This window comes from Lates calcarifer, linkage group LG2 (assembly GCF_001640805.2).
Source record: "Lates calcarifer isolate ASB-BC8 linkage group LG2, TLL_Latcal_v3, whole genome shotgun sequence".
Lineage (NCBI taxonomy): Eukaryota > Metazoa > Chordata > Actinopteri > Centropomidae > Lates > Lates calcarifer.
In genome coordinates this window covers 11,919,828-11,941,409 of record NC_066834.1, presented here as the reverse complement: position 1 = coordinate 11,941,409, position 21,582 = coordinate 11,919,828, and the positions used below count along the sequence as shown (strand labels likewise).

At 39.8% G+C, this 21,582-nt stretch overlaps 1 protein-coding gene across 1 annotated transcript in view; it reads left to right on the top strand.

Moving 5' to 3' along the window:
* The window catches only part of LOC108887768 (C-myc promoter-binding protein-like), a 69,050-nt gene that overhangs the window by 24,678 nt on the left and 22,790 nt on the right, over window positions 1-21,582 (top strand). The window contains 14 exon segments of the mRNA XM_051075376.1: window positions 1,718-1,887; window positions 4,578-4,885; window positions 5,818-5,884; window positions 6,109-6,167; window positions 6,878-6,926; window positions 6,928-7,023; window positions 7,234-7,409; window positions 7,920-8,020; window positions 9,167-9,382; window positions 12,811-12,956; window positions 18,243-18,376; window positions 19,213-19,345; window positions 19,643-19,849; window positions 20,065-20,193. Coding sequence (XP_050931333.1) covers window positions 1,718-1,887; window positions 4,578-4,885; window positions 5,818-5,884; window positions 6,109-6,167; window positions 6,878-6,926; window positions 6,928-7,023; window positions 7,234-7,409; window positions 7,920-8,020; window positions 9,167-9,382; window positions 12,811-12,956; window positions 18,243-18,376; window positions 19,213-19,345; window positions 19,643-19,849; window positions 20,065-20,193 — 1,991 coding nt within the window.

The following is a 21,582-nucleotide window of genomic DNA, read 5'->3' as shown; positions in this document are numbered from 1 at the left end:
CTCAGACTGGCTGGCTGATGTTTTGTTGTGCATGCCTTGAGTATGCAGCAGACTGTGAATGGAGCGATCCTATCTGTTCCTCACTAATGCTTCGGATGAGTCAGCTTAAAGAAATGAAGTTTATTTTCAACATTTCAAGCCAGGAAAAATCCAACACGCATCACACAGCTTTGAGTTTTGGAAACAGATGTGTTTTGCAACATCTGACTTTGTTTCTAGACAAACCAAATGAACACGCTAAGTTTGTTTTGTTGGTGGATACATGGTTTTCATTGGAATGAAGTGACAAATATGAATGCACACATTTTAGTGGCAGAGAAGTGCATACACAGGACATTCCTCAGTGTGCACGATATAGTAGCCACATTTTTAGGGTGGAGAACTGGCTGAAATGAAATCATCATATACTCAGTTAGCAAATTCTTAGGTACAGCTAGCTAAAGCTAATGCACTTCAACACAACAGTTCTTCAATAAATTCCCCTTCATGAAGGTTATAATGTTAAATTTTTGTTGGAACAGTTGCAGAGTCAAATCAAGTCATTTTTATTTATGTAGCACATTTTAAAATAACAGGATTTGACCATTGCTTTACAAACGAGCAAGGATGGATTAGCAACACAAGTATACATAAATAAAGGAATAATTAATCCTAGCATAAAATCAATTTAAATACAAGGGAAATGAGAGATTTAAGAGAAAATGAATAAAACCCAACAACAGATTAAAATGCAGTAAAAGAGAGAGGTGTTGATTCAACTTTACAGACAGTGTGGAGGATGTAGTTTGTGCTGCTGTTGCATAATACTAACAGGTGTTTTTATTATTTCATCCAGACTGTTTACATCAAGAAACACTTCTGTATAATGCAACCCAGTTCAACAGTATCACAAACTGCTGGCTCCAAATTGATCAGAAGGTGAAATCGAAACCTCTTTAAAACATATTTATGAAAATATGTCCCAGTTTTGCCCCAGCTTTTCTTCTCCTTTTGACTTGTGTGGATTTTGTGTGATAAATTTCATTGTAAGACTCATGATAATACCAGTATGTTTCCTCTGAAATTTATTCACTCTTTACTATTTTTTAAACTTGAGATTTTTGATTTTTGTATCTTTCTGAATTTCTTAATGCTAATTTCTGACTGGATGATTGAGGCAGCTCGTAAACTAAAAATATTTCAGCAGTGAGACAGTGTGCAGGAATTATTCTTATTGTTTTCAGGAAATGTATGTTAAAGTTTGTAGAGCAGTTTATGCACTTTAACGTATGTATTGAACCTCTGCTAAAACATGTTAGCAGTTTGACAGTTTGAAGGTTTGTCACTCAATGTCACTCAAATTACAAACTTTTCCTGCAGCTGTCTTTAGCACAGTTTGTGCCAAAGTTAAATGTAGCACAGATTTAAGAAAGTGCACAAAATAAAATCACTGCTTCATCGTTTCTTGTTAGTACCTATTGACAGTGACTAATTACCCAAAGGCTTAATTACCGAGCGCTGATTTCTTATTCACTGACCCAATAAAGTTGTACAGTATCACTGTGATTAGAATAAATTAAGCTTGTTTTGTTTCATTTTAAGCTTACTGGAAAGGCAGTTTTGCATCTACATTATCTCTTAATTGGTAATCACAGGGGGGAAGTTGCACTTAGTAGCTTTCTAAATTGAGTTCTCAGTTTGTTTGTTTTTTTGTTGTTGTTGTTTTTTCCTCTGTTAGGTTTATTCAGCAGATATCCAGAGGAGGACTATGAGTCATTCCCATTGCCAGAGTCTGTCCCACTCTTCTGCCTTCCCATGGGGGCCACAATCGAGTGTTGGCCAGCTAACACCAAATACTCCCTCCCTGTTTTTTCCACCTTTGTCCTCACTGGAGCCTCTGGAGAGAAGGTAAGACTGTGAAGTGTCTTCTGTCCTACTTTCTTACTCTTTCTCTCTCATCTAAATGTCTCAGTAGCAGCAGCAGGTATGAGAGGCTGGCAGTGACCGTTAGACCTCATCAACAGACTGTAACTGCCTTCTATACAGCTGACGTGACCACAGTGGGGAATGAGAAAACCACAGTGCTCTGGATGCCAGAAGGGAAAGTGGGTCAGGCATGCATGTTGCCATTGTTTGTTGAAAACCTTGCACCTCTACATCAAGTCTTTCTTATGGCTGAAAAAAAGAAACAATAGATAAACTGAATACTAAAGTGACTGTGCTTCAGAGGCTTGGATAAACTGGATTACTGTAAATAGCATTTTCTGTTTTCTTTTTCTCTTCTTTTTTCCCCCAAATGTTTGTCTTTAACATGTTGTCAGTAATACAAACAAACATAATAATTTACAAACCCAAGTAAAAGTCCTCTAGTAATTAGGAGGATATATTGATTGTCATTCTCATTTTATGTTACTGCAAAGATGGATGAACCAGCAGCCTGAAACTGGAGTATTAAATACAGTTTGGACAGAAATACTTAGGCACTTCTGTATCAAGTAAAAGCAATTGAAGACTTGAAATCCTGAACAGTTTTTGGATACGTTGCATGTTACTAACATATTCTCTTAAAATCCATCACAGGCTCTCCATTAGAGCTGCAACAATCAGTTGAAGTAACCACCTGTTAAAATAGTTCGATGTTCTCAAATGTGAGAATTTGCTGTTTTTGCTGGTCTCGTAGTAAATCAAATATTTTTGAGTTTTTGGATTGTTGCTGGACAAGACTAGACATTGAGGTCACCTTGGGCCATTTTTTTCACTGTTTACTTATGTTTTATAGACCAAATGATTAATTGAGAAAATTAAAATAACTGGCACATTAATGGATAATGAAAACAACCTTTAGTTGCAGCCCTACACTGTACACTCAGTATGTATAAATGGCTCACATACAGTCCAGGGCCTTTTTTAGGCTCTTAAAGGCTCCAAAGCTGGACTTATACTCCTGTGGATATACAGGTTCATGTCTAGATAAGCCGATACACACAGTCCCGAAATCTCAACAATAAGTAGTGTGCACCAAGCTTACTGATTGATTTTGTTCAGAATTTGTAGCAATAAATGCTTCAACTGACCTTCTACCAGAGAACAGGGAGCAAAAATCCTCTTCTTCAGTTTCCAGATCTAAGCACAAGCCCCTTCTCCCTGTGCTGGTTTGTGGGTTTGGAAAGCTGTCCAGTTGGGATGAGGCTCATGTTGACACATATTAGTGAATTATGTGGTGAAACACAATCGTGATTGAAAACAAACAACATCCAAGGCTGACTGATGTTTAGATAGCAGTGGCTCTGCCAAACAAGGCCAGTTAGGGGTCAGGAGTGATCACTGGTGCCAAACCCTTGGCGGGCTGCTGAGTCAAGTTTGTGTGTATACAGGTGTGTGTTTGTGTGTGTGTGTGTGTGTGTGTGTGTGTGTGTCTGCATGTGAGTTTGGACAGCCAGCACATGCAGGGGGATATTTGGTGAGGACAATGTGTATGCTGACTTGTGTTTTACTGGGCAAGGTCAGAGGGAGCCTCAGCAGGACTCTGGCAGTCTGCAGACTCCTCATGTTTAGCTTAGGCGTCACCTGTTGACCAGTGTTTTTCTGAGACTTACAGTGATTCTTTTAACCATAACACTCATCTCTGCATGCATACGGTAATGTTGAAACCCACAGCTCTATTTGTCAACCCACGTCTGGTGGCAACTTTAAACTTAGAGGTGCAAGAAGTGGTGCATTCCTGTAGTATCACAAAAGTACTCATACAGGATGGCCCTTGACAGCGTTACGTTAAGTTTTTGGATTATCATTAGTACTTCCATTAACATGTAAGCAGCATTTTACTATTGTAGATGATCAAGGTTGAGCAAATTTGAACAACTTTATGTGCTGTTAGATAATTTAATCTGTAATAGTGCATAATGTTTTTAGAAAAAAGTGGTCATATGCTTTGTTTGAAAAATCTTAGTTTGCAAAGCAACTAATAATGATAGCTGTCAGATAAATGTAGTGCAGTGAAATGTATACACATCCCTTTTTTAAATATGCAGGTCATACTATATAACTTCAAACATGCAGACACACACACACACACACACGCAGATAAGCCAGTTAGCTTTGATCTCTGCCTGAACTGGGAGATTGTCATATTTCCAGGACACAGAGGGGATTTATTCAGCCGAATGTTGATACTGGCTCAGCTAACTGCTGTTTGTTTGGCCACAGTTAGCTCTCATGGTATTGACGTTCAATAAAGGTTAAACAGTGATGCACTATACTCACTTTATTTCTATGCTCATCAATGTTTCCATTTATTTAAAAGTGCAGGGTTGATTCAGAGGACTGCATAGAGGTTTCTAAATTGTCTGCTGCTTTTCATTATTACCATTATTTGGTCAGGTCATTTGTCAAACTCTAGATAAGCTGACATGTGGTGACCTCTGACCTGCACATTTCTACATAAGGCCGCCAGAAATGCTTTGCCAAAATGACCTTTGAACGAAAGTCCAATATAGAGTGTGGCACTGTCACACCATAAACACATCAACAGAGTGATGCAGTTAACATGATATAACTGCACGTGGAAAGCTGTGTAACCAACATGTCTCCTGTTTCAGGTGTATGGTGCTGCCATTCAGTTCTACGAGCCCTACCCGCTGGAGTGTTTGACCGATCAGCAGCTCTCCCAACTCGGCCTCCTGAGCCTGGATCCACACAAACCCTCCTCCTCCTCCTCCAACACTACAGCTGCAGCCACTGACAGCACCACCACCAGCAGCACAACCACCACCAACCCCCGCTCGGTCTACACCAACAAGTGTATCTGTCTGCTCTCCCACTGGCCATTCTTTGATGCTTTTCGCAAGTTCCTGACATTCCTCTATCGCTACTCCATTTCTGGCCCACATGCCCTGCCCATCGAAAAGTTAGTGTTTTGTTTTGTCTCTTTATTTATGTTCTTGCTAGTTTTAAATACTTATCCTTTTCTCTTAAAATGCTGCATTACCTGATGATGTGAATTTCTTTCAATTAATAGTTTTAAGTTGACAGACGTGCAGCATTCTTTCTTTCTTTCTTTCAACTATTTCCATGTTACTCCTACATTAATAATTATAGCTCCTATTTGTTAAATACCTGATCAGAAAATACTGAACTGAATTCATAAGGTTTGCTGTGACACATAGAAAAGGATTTATTGCAGGACTGTTGTATTATACTGCATTAGTTTTATCTAGGTGTACCTAATAAATTAGCAAATGAGTAGATTAATTAAAATACCCTTTCCCTGAACTGGAGAATCAGTATATTTACTGAAGAAGTTGACATAAAATGGTATGACATGGATATATTTAATCATATTTTTAATGGGGTGATACATAAGTTACTTGTTCAGCCTGTTAATAATCCTAATGTATCATGCTTGGATGGGGATAAAAAGTAAAAATTTGGACTCTACAGCTTGTTTTCTTGACTTGATGCAGACATCTCTATCAATGACGTTGATTGTGTGGATGCATTAACCCAGCCCTTACAGACTCTTGCTTAATGTGTCGTTTTTATGTTTGGGTCGAGGTAAAAGTCTGGGTAAAAGAAAAATATACCTAATGACAAAATGGGTCCATAAATGGAACATACACCACCAGCAGTTGTTCTTTCTACCAGGGCCAAGTGTTTTAAGGTTGGATATTTACATGATATTATCCTGGTCAAGTAATGTGCAACTGAGATTCATGCTTTTTTATGTTTTACTGCTGCTCATGATTTGTACCTGTCTGAGAAGGGTGCATTGACGGATTATTCAGTCGCCTACTGCTGTTATTTTTGGTCTCACATCCTCCTAATTCTTCTTCCTTGCAGGCACATTTCTCATTTTATGCACAAAGTTCCCTTCCCTTCCTCTCAGAGGCCTCGCATCCTTGTGCAGGTAAGTTTTTAGTTGCAAGAGTTTCTTGTGACGTTTGTCCCATTGTGTTTTTGTCAGAAGTGGGTAATTTTGCAGGTAATGTTGTTGTTTTCTGAAGGTGTTGTAGATTGCTTGTGTGTTGCAGTAGTTTCAGTCCTCCATCATGGATGGGAATATTTAAATAATTCAGTGCAGGCGATTTTTTGCTCGGTTGGTTTTTATCTCACTTGCCAGCTTTTCCACAGCTTTCCCCTCATGACAGCCTGATGTTGAGCCAGCCGGTGTCTTCTCCTTTACCGCTCAGGTAGGAGCAGCTGTGCCTAAAGATTTTCTAGTGATATCTGATGCCGTAGATTTTGTGCTCAGATTTAAAGGGATGATACATTTAGTTTTTTTGACTGACCCAAGGATGCAGTGTATGTGCCAAACAACATATTTCAGATACAATATTTCTCTCAACCTTGGTGTTTCTGGGGATATTTAAGGGTGGTTTGTTGAAACTTGTTAGATACATTTCACTGAGAAGAGATAGAGAGGGATTAAATACTGTAGATATTTATTTTATATCATCAGTTTTGAACTCTCTTAATACTCATAGGAAAAAAAACACAAATCGCCAATATCAGATTTACATGATAGAGTGATTGCTGTTCTAAGGAGAGGTGTTGAAGTGCTTAGTCCAGGACTCAGAGTTGAATCCGAGTGGTGACTTGACTGGTACTTTAGCACCGGTGACTTGGACTTGGACTCGAGCATTGACTGCATTTGGACATGTAAGTTTGCTACAATAATTTGACATAAGGTATAGATGGCTATATTGATAATGTAACATTACTCAATTTTGTGCAAGGGCTGTATGTGTGTTCTTTGGTGACTCAGACTCTGACACTGGGGACCTCAGATTCAAGATTTAGTGACTCAACAACACTGGTCCAGAGTATGGACAAAGTTCCTTCTACCTATATGAGCAATAACGTACATTTTCATTGAACCATAATTTTGTGTTTTTTGTAGTGGTGGTCGATTCTCCACACTGCTCCAAAACCTCGGACCGGAGAACGCCTGTCACACTGCTGGTGTTTGCCGTCACTGAACATAAGATCCTGGTCCACTCATTACGACCGGCCGTACTGACCAGTGTCACTGAAGCTCTGGTGTCTGTAAGTTACTGCTTTCATCTCACTTCACATTCCTCATGCTGTTGTCCTCCTCTCTGCTTTAGTAAATGTTTTTTCCTCTCTAACGTACAGTGCTAATAGTTATGTTGTGAAATTGTCTTTTCCAGTTTCATTGATGTCATATATACTGTTACTGTGTTTACCAATTTGAAACAACACTAATAAACCCTTCATCTTCATCCCTCCTCTCAGATGATCTTCCCATTCCATTGGCCGTGCCCGTATATTCCCCTGTGTCCCCTGGCGTTGGCTGACGTTTTGAGCGCTCCCTGTCCATTTATTGTTGGAGTGGACTCTCGCTACTTTGATCTTTATGACCCCCCGCCAGACGTGAGCTGTGTGGACCTGGACACAAACACCATCTTCCAGTGAGCACAATACCCAAAAATCCTCCCATGGTTATAGTTAGTTAGAAAAGCTATTGAATAAACTTTTTCTTTTGTCAGAACTTAATTTGTCTTTTCATGATGAATATTAGATGTTTTGTGTGTAGGGTTTAACCACAGGGCTGTGAGCCACACATATAACGTTCAGCACCTCTAGCTAAAAGCCCAACATTGTTTCCTTTGCTGCATATTTTTTTCCAGACCACATTACTGCCAGGTCATGAGTTCTAAGTTTAGAGACCCAGGCCATTTTCCTGGAGCCGTGATGGAAATGGTTATTTTTGTAGTGTCAGACTTGTTTTAATATGAAGAGAATGCAATTTTCTGGTACGTCAGGTAAGGCCAGTAACGGTTCACATCACTTTTGGCCTCATTACCAGCCAGACAGCGTTAGGGTGGTCTGAAAACTCTCCCCGGCCGCCGAGCACTGTCCATGTTAGTTTTGGCCTCTCAGCCTCTCCAGAGCTCAGTGGTGTGCCTCTACTTTTCCAGCAATGAAGATAAGCGAGCCCTCACATGGAAGATCCTGCCAAAGAAAGCCTGTAAAAACCTAATGAATGTGCTGAGCAATCTATACCAGCAGCTGGTTGATGGTGAGTACCGAGTTGATATATGAACTGGTGGAACAAATTGATGTACACATGTGTCAGTTGTTTGATTTTATTGTATTGATTTCATGGTGAAATACACTTTCAAAAAACATTTCCATTTTGTGGTTGTTTTTATTTTTGTTCAGTTGAATAAAGGCTGGTAAAGGAGGCAGTGGTGGGGCCGAAAGCGACTGGAGCCCCAGTACACTTGACCTCCAAGTCCAGTTTGTTTGATTAGTGTTAACACTGTGTACCATACCTGGGTACAGATCAACAAACCTTGCCTAGGAACACTTGAGCAGGTGGTCTTGATTATGGTTCATGTGTTCATACCTGGATAGACTTGATTGTACTGAGGCACAGTACGAAGCACATATGAAAACACCCTCAATCTCCTCTCCCATTCTGTTTTAACTTTGTAAGGCTTTTTAGGCTTGTTAAGTTTCTACCTTTTCTAATGTTCAGTGTGATCAATAAAAAAAAAAGAAAATATGTGGCTAACTAACGTCCTCACAGAGTTTGTTCTGCTTCATTCATCATCCTCAGTTTTTGATTCTGTTGTCTTTACAATTTGTTCTCTATTGAATCCAATTAGCAAATTGAAAGCCAGCAATAATCCCATCATAGCATAATTTCCTAATTACCCGTCTGCCCTCAGATCATTGTGTTATTGTCAACTTTTCCTGCTGTTCATGGAGCACGCTCACTGTGAAAGACCGTGAAACCTGCTGCTTGTTGAGCTGTAGAAATTGAATAAATCAATTTTCTGATTCAGTGAAGTTGAAAATCTACCCAGTTGCTGCCAGAAGTGCTGAATATTGATAGGCCTGCCAGAGGTTTTAGTTGAGACATTTAAAACCTCACAGACCTTCAGAACCCGGGATATCAACTCAAGTTGATTTATTGTAATTATGTAATCCTAATCCTTGTTTGCCATATGAATACCTACTTATACACTTAGAGGCAGTGCACAGGCGTAAGACCCTTTAGTCCATATACTTTGATCATAACAACTTAATCAAAATGCAAATGGAACATTTTTATCACCAACCTCGGCCTGAAATAATGATTCAACCTCTATTTTGACATGAAGCTAGATATTCTAATATGTAGTGACTACCACTAAAATCATTTTTGCTCTGTCCTCAGGTCAGCACAGACCTGATGGGCTGCTGGAATTGAGCATGAGTGATTCATCGGAGTTGAGCTGCGGCAAGAGCCTCCACACGCTGGAGCTGGAGATCCAGGAAGCCTTCCTACGATTCATGGCAGCCATTTTGAAGGGCTACCGTTCATTCCTACGACCTATCACCCAGGCACCGTCTGAGAAAGCCACAGACGCCAGTTCACTTTTTGACTTACAAGGTAATCCTGAAACAATGTCACGGATCACTTGTAGCAAAAACAATGAAAACCATCTATCCTTGTGCAGTACTTTAGAGCTGGATATGTTAGAGACATACAGGAAACGGGGTGAATGGATGAACCCAGCTGTACTTTTCCCCCAGCAGACTCCTCAAACTATTCACACACAGACCAAAATAAGTCCACTATTGACTACAGTGTCGTTAGCCAATTTTTTCTCTCTGAAGAATTGAATATTCATGATGATTCCCACCAAAAGTGTTTACAGATTGCAGATGGTTTAAGCTTTGCAGTTTTAATACCAGTAATCTGACGTGTAAGACCAGTTGGTCCACCACTGACTCCTATGAAAGATGGAGCTGATTGTGTGTTTGGTAGAATTATTAGTTACCCACCATGATGATGATAAGCTCATAGAAACTTTTGTGTATAGTGATTTAAACAGAACATAACATAGAAGGAGCTTTGGCACAATTTGACAGGTGTCCATTTGATGAAAACACTGTGTAATTAATGTCATGTGTACCACTGTCTTGACTGGTTAGTTTGTTTGTGTTGTGTGATACTTTTGCTTATGTTAAGGTTCTGAATACGTCTTCCACCATTGAAAATCATGCAATAACGCAAACAAACTAACAGATCTAGTCAGTGATATTCCAGCAACTCCTGTGTTCTGTGAGGTACAATTACTATTGTTGTCAATGGAGTCTGGTAGCGGTTGTTTCCGGTTAAAGGATCTTACACTTTAATAAAGACGACTATATGTGTAGGAATCCTATCCTATATCCCAAACTGTTGTCAGACACCTACGATAACAATCTTAGCCTGTCAGTGGCAAAAACAACCACTTAAGTGGACGTACTTTGATGTGGACAATTTCCCACTGGATTACTTTGCAGCAGCTGTTCTTGGTGGTCAAGTACAGCGCTCTTGCTTAATACTGCACCGATCCCTCTCTGAAGGACTGTAAAATGTTTAAGCCAAGCCTTTTTAATCAGAGTGATGCAGATACTGCTCTGTGGAATAAAAGCCTCAGTTAGTTCCTCAAGTTCACTGTAGCACATGTAGCATAATGTCTCAAAGGGCTCCCATGCCAGCCTGAGCTCTTAGAGAGATGTCACTAGCACTAGTTTTTGAGGGTCTGTGATTAGCCCTAGTGAGCAGGTTCAAGGACCACATTAGTTTGCTTCACTTTTTAATCATTATTAAATCTTCAGCTAAGGCTGTGAAGCTCGTTTGAGTCACAGTTGTACAGTTACAGTGCATGATTTGCACTAATGAGTCTATGAATATATAAACTAACACTGCTTCATCTGTAGCACTTTCCTCCCTACAGCTGGGCAGCCTCAAAAACAGATGGTGTTGTTTAATACATGAGGTTTCATGAGTGTCCATCTCCACCTCTGAGTAAAGACACACAAGACTGTTTGCGTAGGAAGGCTGGGGTTTGAGATTATGCTTGGGTTCAAGGCTGTTTGCAGACTGAGGGTGAGCCAGAGAGTTAGTTACAGCGACGTAGCTGAAAAATGCTCCAGAGGCTCGAGCCTGGCCTCAGGATCAGAGAGCCCAGGAAAGCCACTCCACATCACAGCTGAAATGAGTTGGGGTAAAATCATGGCTGCTCCACCAGAGGATAGATGCAGCCAAAGTCGAGTCCAGTGTGAGTTACATGATATAGTAAACAGGAATGGCTGCAGTAAATTACATAATGGCTTGAGTCATGTGTATGAAAACCCTGACCTGATGTTCAGACCTAATATCCACAACAAGAAAAAATTACAGAATGTGTTCATTTTTGAGTATAGTCTTTTCTTTTCCTGCTTCCCCCTGAAGATAGCAACTTCCTCCATTATATGATTATAGCACTTTCAGTACAACTTCTGTGTATTGTATTACATGCAGATTGGACCTGCATTTCCTTTTACTCAGAAAATCAACCCACAAAGACAGATGATAAACAAATGTATACCATTACAGAGACTGCTGCTTCACAAAGTGAAGTTTGAGCGTGTCAGCCTTCTAGTATACATTAGTTTCTGTCCAAAGTCACAGCTAGGGCTGAAACTAGTGATTATTTTCATCATTCAGTTTATAAAATGTCAGAAAATAGTTTTTAAAAACCTGTCATAATTTCCGAAGGCTCAAGGTAACATGTTCAGAAGTCTCATTTTGTCTAACCAACAGTCCAAAAATATTCAGTTTGTAGTTGTAAAAGACTAAAAACTGAAAATATTAGAATTTTGAGGAGCTAGAACCAGAGAATTTAAAAAAAAAAAAATCTAAATTGTTCATGATTAATTTCCTGTCCATCAGTCCATCACTAAATCTGTTTCATCTCCCTTTTGTCCATATTTGCATAAAAGTTCTGAAGTAGTGGGACTCCATGACAGCTGGAAATTCCCACTACTCAGGAAGATCACCAGTCATATAATCCAAAGCTCCTGTAACTTGTTCTTGTCATGCATTAATAGCTATGTTGAATCTGTACAGTTTTGTACATCTTTTAACATATAACTTATAAATCATGACACAGAACTTGTCATTGGCTTTTATGAGCTTCATTACAAACAGTGTCAGTGTTTTGAATGTGTATGTGTTATGTAATGCACTCCTTTGGACTGAATATGGAGGAAAGTTGCATTTTTCATTGTTTGTTTTTCAGTTAATCATGTAATTATTTTTTGTCAAATTGTCAGTTGATAGTGATATGAAGCAAAGAAAAGCAGGAAACACTTACATTTTTGAGCAGCAATTTCAAGAAAAATTTCATTTGTTAATTTACTGTTGTCATTAAAACATCAGTTAGGGCACTAAAAGGCTTTTTAGGCTGTACTTACTACAACAAAGACATAAAAAGCTGTCAAGTGAAGCTACTGACTGGAATTTTGGTCAGAATCATTTGATGATCCAGGTTGCAGGCGGTCAGTGTCAGGATTAAAATATTCATCAGCTGCAGGAAGTGTCTCACAACAGTGCCGGTGTTTGGCTTCCACCTCTGTGCTGTGAGCCAGTGACCATCCATCCTGCTCTCACAGCTCTCACAACAGTGGCTTATTAGTCAGTCGCGCTGCTTTCAGAATCTATCAAGGAAGCTATTCACCATTTTCTTGTACATCCCAAATTGGCCATTATACTAATAACATTGTGTTGAGTTACATTGTCTGAACCAAGACAGATGGAAGTTATTCTGTATATAAACAGAGCCTTTTTTTTTTTTTTTTGGGGGGGGATGATGGATTCTTTAACCACAGAATCAAGCACCTTAAGAAGAAGTCTATGAATTGCTCTTGTCAGTAATAAATCAGAAGTAAAATATCTTAAATTATCTCATCGCAGAATCATTTATCACATTAGTCAGGAAAATAAGTTTCAGCAAAGTAGGATTACTGTCATTTTCAAAGGCTAACATCAAACATTTATTTCCTCAGGGTTCTTGAAGAGCCGCGACCGCTCACACCAGAAGTTCTACTCACTGATGACCAAGACCCAGATGTTCATCCGTTTCATCGAGGAGTGCTCTTTTGTCAGTGACAAAGACGCCAGCCTGGCTTTCTTTGACGACTGTGTGGACAAAGTGAGCTCATACTCTATGTATTTTCATTTTGATGCAGTGGAATGCAGCGGAATGCAGCTTCTTCCAAAAACATCTTACTTTTCTTCTTCAACCACTTAATTTTGTGCACATCTGAGTCTTGGAGCGGTTCTATCAATCTCAATAGGCGTCTTATTCTCCACTTATATTAGTATTAGTAGTTTCCACTTTCTCCTGTGTTACTTCACCTATCTTCATACAAATCTGCTCCCCTCCTTTCCTCATCTGATTTCTTGAGTTTTTCTTTCTCTTTCCCCTTCTGCCTCCATTTGCGAGCAGCTCTACAATTCAGAGCGGAGTGCAGACAAAAGCGGCAAGGTAAGTCTATTATTACTCAGTCGATCCTCACCTGCTCTGGGTACATTTTGTCTCCAGATGGGGGATTTGTGCTTGGTGCATGGTCCTTGCACAAAACATAAGTATCTTAAGATTGAAATAGGTTGCAAAGGAAACAATATTTGTCTCCTAGACTCCTCCTCATAGCAAGAGCTATGCCTTTAGAAAACCCTCTACCCCTGCAGCTTCAGTCTGAGCTTTCATGTCCACACCCACTCATCAGCGCTTAATTTAAATTAGTTCCTTATAATCCAGCCTCTATCACCTTCCTAGAATCTTTCCATTTTTAATGAATATTTGAATATTAACTGGCCACAGCAAATTTGCTGCAACAGCAATTTGTCCCGAGATAGTGAAAGTACAGTTTCATTGAAAATCCATATGCACAGTTTTCTGCAGAGATTTCTACTCTCCATTTTTCATGAGTCTAGTGAGTAAGCTCTGTTAGCGCTTCAGTGGTTTCTGAAGCGCTAACAGAGCTTGAAGTTAGATTTTTGTACATCCCCTGGGCTCGCATCCTCCAGTGTGAAAATATGAAGAGCTTTGGAGAGGCTGTCAGTGTATCTTCTTCTCCCCAACTGGGAGCATTTTTTCAGTGTTTGACCCCCTATGCTCGCAGGGCAACGTTCCTCTATCAGATGTGTTTGCTGAAGGTTAAATTTTGTGTGTTTGCAGTCTTAAAGTCCACGCAGCCACTCGGCTCCCCAGTCACGTCTGTGGGTCGCTGGTTTTTGCCGGTGACATTTGTAACAGACTCTGAAATAGACTTGGCTGCCCTTGGTGTGTGTGTGTGAGTGAGTGCATGTGCTCAGGGTGTAATTGAGACATAGTGGAAGTGAATCCAGAGGCCAACATCCACAGCTTCCCTTTCCTGTGTTAGGGCCTGGGTCTCCTTGTCCTCTCTGTGTGTCAGCTCCATGGACGATTAAAGCCTGTGTCTTTCTGCACTGTGGCTGGATTTACATTATTATTATCTACTCGAAGAGAAAGCACACTGCACCACTCAGCCCACAGAGACATTGTACTACACACAAACACACACACAGTCACATGTGGAAAGATAAGGTTAAAAGGTATTGATCCCAGAGGGAAAGTAGTTCATTGCAGCAACAGAACTAATTAAATCCAGCAGGAGAACAAGACTGAAGAGAAGCTAATCATACAAATGAAATATAATTAAGTCAATGAAAACTTGTAAAATAATGAACAGTAATGGGCAAAATTTAGTGTAAACAATTGTGGATTCAACAAGTATGGCAGTTTAAAGGGCCAAATAGGAATTTAACTTATACATTACAGGTCTCGTACTTAGTTAGGAGAGAGATTTATGATTAATTATAATTTTTGTGCTTCAGCATTGACAATATAGGTCCATTTTTATAGCGGTTTACAAACAGCACAAACCTGTAATGGCATCTGAAAACAAGGAAATAAGCATTCCTCCATTAAAAGAGTTGTTTCTTAACTTGGGTTTTGGTTATATGTTGTACCTTTAAATATGCACTCCATGATTTTGTTAGAGTTCCCAATAACATCTTCAAAACCTTAAATGTCCTTCCACTTCACTATTCTTTTGAAACTTGATTCAATTCATTGCTAAATTTAAAAATATGAAAATGAGAACTGGGAGAACATTTTGGGATCAGTGGCTACTATGTGCTGCCATAACAGACTTAAGTTAACTGGATTAACTAAGTTAATCTCCAGTCATTCAGCAGACTGGGTCTCTCTCTCTCATGCACTCTGTCTCTTTGAAATCTCTGTCTGATCCAGATGAACTGAATGTTCTTTCAGAGACACAGACATTCTCGTCTCACCTGTTTTTTTTTAATATGATGGCAGAGCTGAAAAGCAGGTCTGCTGTCAGATCTGCTTGTCAAACAGATTGCTTCTTCATCATTACAGCTGTCTCTAGTCTCTGTGGAGCTGTGTAGGTTGCCTCACACTGAAGAACAAAACAGCACTCCTTGTTTGAGTATCCACATGTATAAATTACATTATGCTTGTTAGTGTTGGGTGACTGCACAACTACTTCTACTACTACTACTTCCTAAAATGCTTCCAATTGTTAATGCATGAGTTAATGTTATCACTTTATACGCATTAACTTTTTCAGATTGTCCTAGATGTCCTAAGAAAACTAATTGGTGTCATCCACTTTCTACAGTTTAGTCAGCCATATGTTCTTTCTCAGAGCCAAGCCTTTTTTCATTTCCAGGTGGCTCTTTAAGTGTTCCCCAACAATATGGGATCTGTAGTAGCACAAGTGTGTTCTAGGTCTTTTCTCAGTTGGACATGTCCTGAAGGCATCCTGATTAGATGCCTGAATCATCTCACCGGGATACTTCCAGCAGCGTTTCCTACAGTCTACCCCAGTACTCACACTTGCAGTGTTTTAGCACTTAAATGTAACAGCAGGAAATATGCAAGTGTATTTCATGTCAGTTGCATGAAATGCCACTTAAAGTCACATTATGCAACTATTTTACTGTAAAATAATTTCAGAATCATTGGTTCACTGACTTGTAATAGGGAGAATATGTCTGTCATTTCCTCTCTGTGCCCTTAACACCTGTTCCTGTGTATCTTTGGTGAGCGGGTATGATCTCCCTGTCACGGAGTGATAGTCATCTTCTTAAACTGTTGACATCAGGCCCAGCATGTTCATGAGTAATGCTGAACTGTGGATCAGTTAAGAAGACTTAGAAGTCATTAAAAAACAGTGTTCATCTCTGATATTCAGGAAACTTTGAAAATCTCAAAAATCACAAACAGAGTTTGGTGTGAACTTCCTGCTCTGGTATCCAGGGATCATGGGTAATATACACTGTTAGATTATGTTTCAGTTCAGTGAGTGGGATTATGCAGTCAGAGTGTATTGACGTAATGTGTAGAGTATTGTGGTTTAATCTGTGCTCAGAGAGACATCACAGGACGTTATATTAGCCTTTGATATGCTATGTTAGGCTCAAGTGAAATAATGAAAGTTTTCTTATGCTGCACCAAAGAACAGACATTTCAGTCTCGCACACTACACTGCTTTGACTGAGGTTGTTATCAAACTTTAATTACTATCAGACTAACTAGACTAAATTATGAACTTTCAGCAAGTGCTTCACTTCCCTTCCATCCACCATGAGTATAATCATTGCTTGTAGCGCTAAAGCCTGTCATTAAGCACTTCTCAATTTATGATGCATCCCTCCGTGACCCTTAATTTTTTATAGCCACCATAAAGCTCAGACCTCCTGTTTTAAGATTCACTCTGAAAACTGGAAGTCTCATCTATCAGCTCCACCAACATGGCTACAGTAAAATATGTGCAGTAACTCCAAATGTCATTGATTAATATGACTCATGACGTCCACTGCACTCACTCGCTGCATTTCATTTGGTCACATAGATGTTGTTTTTTTTTCCTATATTTCCTTTTAATAAAAATTCTGAGCACCACCACTGAGCAGCCATAACCTGTTATCTTCTGGGTAAGAGGTTATGACTGGAGACACACCAGCAGAAACTCTGCTTTTCAGTAATTTAATGCTCCCACAGAGTTGATTGCAGGCTTGTACCTGCCATTTATCAGACACAGAAGACTGACTACAGGGGACTTGATTCACACAAGAGTGTTTACAATGGATTCTATACTTCTGTAGAAAGTCAAGTTATACTAAGAGCATGCTGATATAATGATGTGGTATAATGACTGGCTTGATTGATAGTGTTTTATTGTGTGAGTCAAAGTGATTGATGATCCTGGTACTCTACATAAATAAATCAGTTGGGCATCCAAGGCTGGATGTGAGTTGATGAATCAGGGCATGGATACAGGACCTCTGGGGGTGTCCTGTTCTGTCATTGCCATTGGATTCTTTGGGTCCTGTGTGTTTGTGGCCTCCATGGATCTGGCTTCATTTCACACATGCTGGACAAGATTGGGATCTTGGAAATTTTGAAGGAGCCATTTCTCAGTGGGTCAATGTTTAGGTGGGTGGTATGGTCCTTAGGACCCAAGGTGAGCTATTGATCTTGACTACATAAATCTTCTCTGTGCTGTTTAGATTCATTTCTCAATTTGCAACATTTCTGGCCTCTTTTTATTTAAACTCACTAATATCAGTCAAAACGTACAGACATGACGACACAGGCTGCCGCAAGACTTTGAATCTGATTTTAATTGATCCTATCCCACATCCAACACGTTGATTTATGAGAATGACTGTTCACTTTCCATCTGATATAACCAAGACCTTGCCCTGTAGTTATGAGATAATCAATGTTATTTGCTTCATGTGTGACTGGTCATAATGTTTTGGCTGATTGATGTATATTGGTGCCTAGAAGAGGGGGGACAACAAGCGTTGGTATCAGTGATTTTTCTTGCAGTCATAACTCTCCGTTGTGACCTGTTCTTGTCCTGTTTTATTATATTTCGATTTTGAAGAAGTAATTACTATCAGTACATTAATTCCCATACCATATGTATTGTGCTCTATCATTAAACAGTTTGCAAATTATTATTTACTTAAAGGAAGTATTACACAGTAAAACAAATTGCACAGGCTAGTTTCAGCTTTATGGTAGCAGAGAGATAGAATAAGTAAAAAAAAAAAAAAAAAAAACAGGAAAGAAGAAAGGGGAGCATGTTCCCTTGGGAAATCCAGGTCACCTGCTGCTCATTTTGTAGAAATCCTGCTATCAGAGTGGCAGCTTCAAAGCTATTTCAAAATTATGCTTCAGTAATTTTTGTCTTTGGTGTGTGTGTGTGTGTTTTTTAAGGTGAATTGGCCTGCGTCAGGCCAAAGTGAAATATTTATTACAGGGCATAATTTCAAGGTCTGTGTTGAAGAACTCCCTACGTCAATCAGCTGTGATAAATGAGGGGTCATGGTACCACCACCCAAACATCTCTGTTCCTGTTTGTGCGTTCAGGTGGACAGTGACAGGCCGGAGGAGTCCAGGCTGATAGAGATTGATGAATCACAGCGTAGTGAGCACACGGTCTTCATCACACCTCCAGAGCTGCCTCCTCTGCCTGAGGGGGAGGAATATCCCCTCTGCTACAGGTAAAAAAATTTGGAGAATAAATATAAAATTTGTAGCTTTTATGTTTTATTCTAGGCTGATTTTAATGTTTGCTGGCATTGTAACTCTTGGCCATTTTACAGTGAGTCACTGTGACCAAGCTTTCACACAAGAAATTATGAAATTTGTCGTTTTGTTAGATTGACAAGAAACATGAATGTGCCAAGTCAATGATTTAATCATTCAACAGGCTACTTAAATTTTTGAATCAGTAAACAAACAATTTTAATGTTTGTAAAGGTGCCACCTTCCTTAATATAAGTACATAGAAGTGACACCTAACAGCAGGGAGAAAATTAAAAAATCTGAATAATAAATTGAATTGTTGTTGAAAGTTGGTTAATTCTTGGAATAGCTAAGTGAGGACCAGCAGAAGTCGGGCTCCCTTAACAGGACCAAAGACTGAATTCCACTGCTGGTCTGTGTGGATCTGAATATGTGCCATTTTGTATTCTGCAGTCATGTTTTGCTCTAAATAATTTATGCCAAGAGATTTTTCAGAACCACTTAAGTTAAGTTGCTCTAATAATCCATAATGGGCAGCAGCTTTACAGAATTTTTTATCAGCTCTCTTTGTAGATAATTACAAGTAAACCACATTTACGATCACTGTGACCTTGGAGAGAATGATTTCATGTTAGATGCTGCCAAAATATACCTTTTTTCTTTGCTGGTTGATTTCTCATGGGTTTAAATGAACATCTGAAAAAATGTTTTTAAGAATTTACAACCCATCATGTAGATAACAAGAGGAGGGATGTACAATTGTCTGTGTGGGAGGATGAGTAAACCTGTGTGTATGAATGTTCTTCATCAGGTATGACGGTTTCCCAGTGTTAAGTCTTGACCTGTTTGACCCCATGGAGGGCCTGCGGACCCCCTCCTCCCGCCTCGCTGCCAGGCACAGCTGTCCCACCAGCCCCGCCCCCATGTTTAGACGCACCAAACAGGTCAGCACAACAGTAATTCACTGCTGTCACACATTCACTTATTGATGTATTTGTCTAGGAACTGAGAGCAAATGTAAATTAAATTGCCAAACTGCCATAATCAATCCACATATTTACAAAAATAGCCAAGGAAACAGAAGTTTAATTCCTTCTGTAATAGTTTTAAGAGATGCATATTATTCTCTGCAGCAAGAGTGATTGGGTAGCGCACTCACATTATCTCAGTCCCACATATCCTTTAGCCTGAATTGTGCATTAAAAAAATATATTTTTCTCTCCCCTTCTTTTCTCCCACAGGAGATCAAGTTGGCCCAGAAGATAGCAAAGAAGTATTCATCCATCCCTCAGCTGTGGTCCAAGTGCCTGCTCCGTCACTGCTACGGTCTGTGGTTCATTTGTCTGCCGGCATACGTAAAGGTGTGCCACTCCAAGGTGAGGGCGCTTCGCACTGCCTACGACGTCCTCAGGAAGATGCAGGCAAAGAAACTGCAGCCCCCTGATGAGGTACATCAGCCATTCCCAAAAATACATGCTTGACATTTCTTTCTCCCAGACACATGGTTAGTTTTTTTTTTAGTATTTTTGACATTTTGATGATATTTGCACTTCAACCAAGAGTTTGAACTTTTTTACTTGTTTACTTCTTTCCTCAACTACCAATGTACATTTTTACAGGTTATTGTATTTCTGCTAAAACAGTCATAATTGTACAAATACAGGTCTGCTACCGGGTGCTGATGCAGCTCTGTGGACAGTATGGTCAGCCTGTCCTGGCAGTCAGGGTCCTCTTTGAGATGAAGAAGGCTGGAGTCCACCCCAATGCCATCACCTATGGCTACTACAACAAGGTACCTCTAGTCATCACCTGTGATGTAAATCTGCCAGTAGGGGCAGTGGCTTTTATTTATGTGCACAAATTACAATATGTCACTGCACAGCCTTCCCATTGATAGTAATATTAGACACCAGATTAAAATTTTATTTTCTCTGAAATACCAAGGTATCATTTCAGCACTGACTGCTTAACATTTTCTTCAGCGGTGGCCATTTCCATTCGCATTTACTAGTGAGTTTTACCTGTTATTGGCCTGGTCTACTCACATAACAGTCAGCCAATCAGAAGAGAAACTCAGAGACTGATACAAAACATCTTGTTCTTGCTAGAACTTCAGAGAGAAGTGTGAGAGGGGAGATGTAAAACTATACAGAGATGGTTTTTGGTTCTTAAAACCACAAGTATGTCTTCTTCAGGACATAAAAACATCAAATAAAACACTGGAAAAATATAAGATATGGGACCTGTAAGTGTGCTATAAAATGATAAAAATATATTAGCAATGGGACTCAAAAGTACTACAGTATGCTGTCAGCCTGGGTGTGGTGTTCTTGATTTGGATAAATTGCTGATTCTGCTGCACGTTTGACTAATGCATGAACACACCCATGACAGCCCAGTGGGATACTCCCTTTTCCATCAGCTTCGGTGGATGAGGACACGAACTAAGTTGGCAATGAAATATGATAAAAGTCTGGAGAATTGGCTACAACTGGCCTTATGCTCACGTTATCATGATATATGAGAAAATATCATCAACTGTGTCACTGCAGGTGCCATAGCAGATGTTAGAAATAAATAAAAGTTAAGATGTAGAAAAACACCATGAGATACTCCATCCATTATCTTTACTGCTTATCCGTAAAGGTCGAGCAGGGGTTGGAGCCTTTCCCAGCTGACACTGGGCGAGAGGTGGGGTACACACTGGACAGATAGCCGGTCCATCGCAGGGCCAACATATATAGACAAAGAACCATTTACACACACATTCACACCTACAGGGAATTTAGAGTCACCAGTTAACCTAATGTGCATGTCTTTGGACTGTGGGAGGAAGCCGGAGTACCTGGAGAGAACCCATGCAGGCACAGGGAGAACATGTCCATACAGAAAAGCCCCGGGTGAACTGGAGCTCGAACCCAGAACTTTCTTGCTGTGAAGAAACAGTGCTAAACCCTGCACCACCATGCTGCCCTTTGATAAATACAGCTTAGGAGATTGTTTGATATATTATAGAGCAGCCTGATTGCAGCCTGGAAATCGATTGTTTATTCATGATACGCAATAGCTACATAAATAATTGCCTCCAAATTATTACGCAACTGTGCCTGATTGCTTCATAACTAAAATTCATTCCTCTCTGGTTGATACTTATGAGGCAGAGACACTTCATCACAGTGAC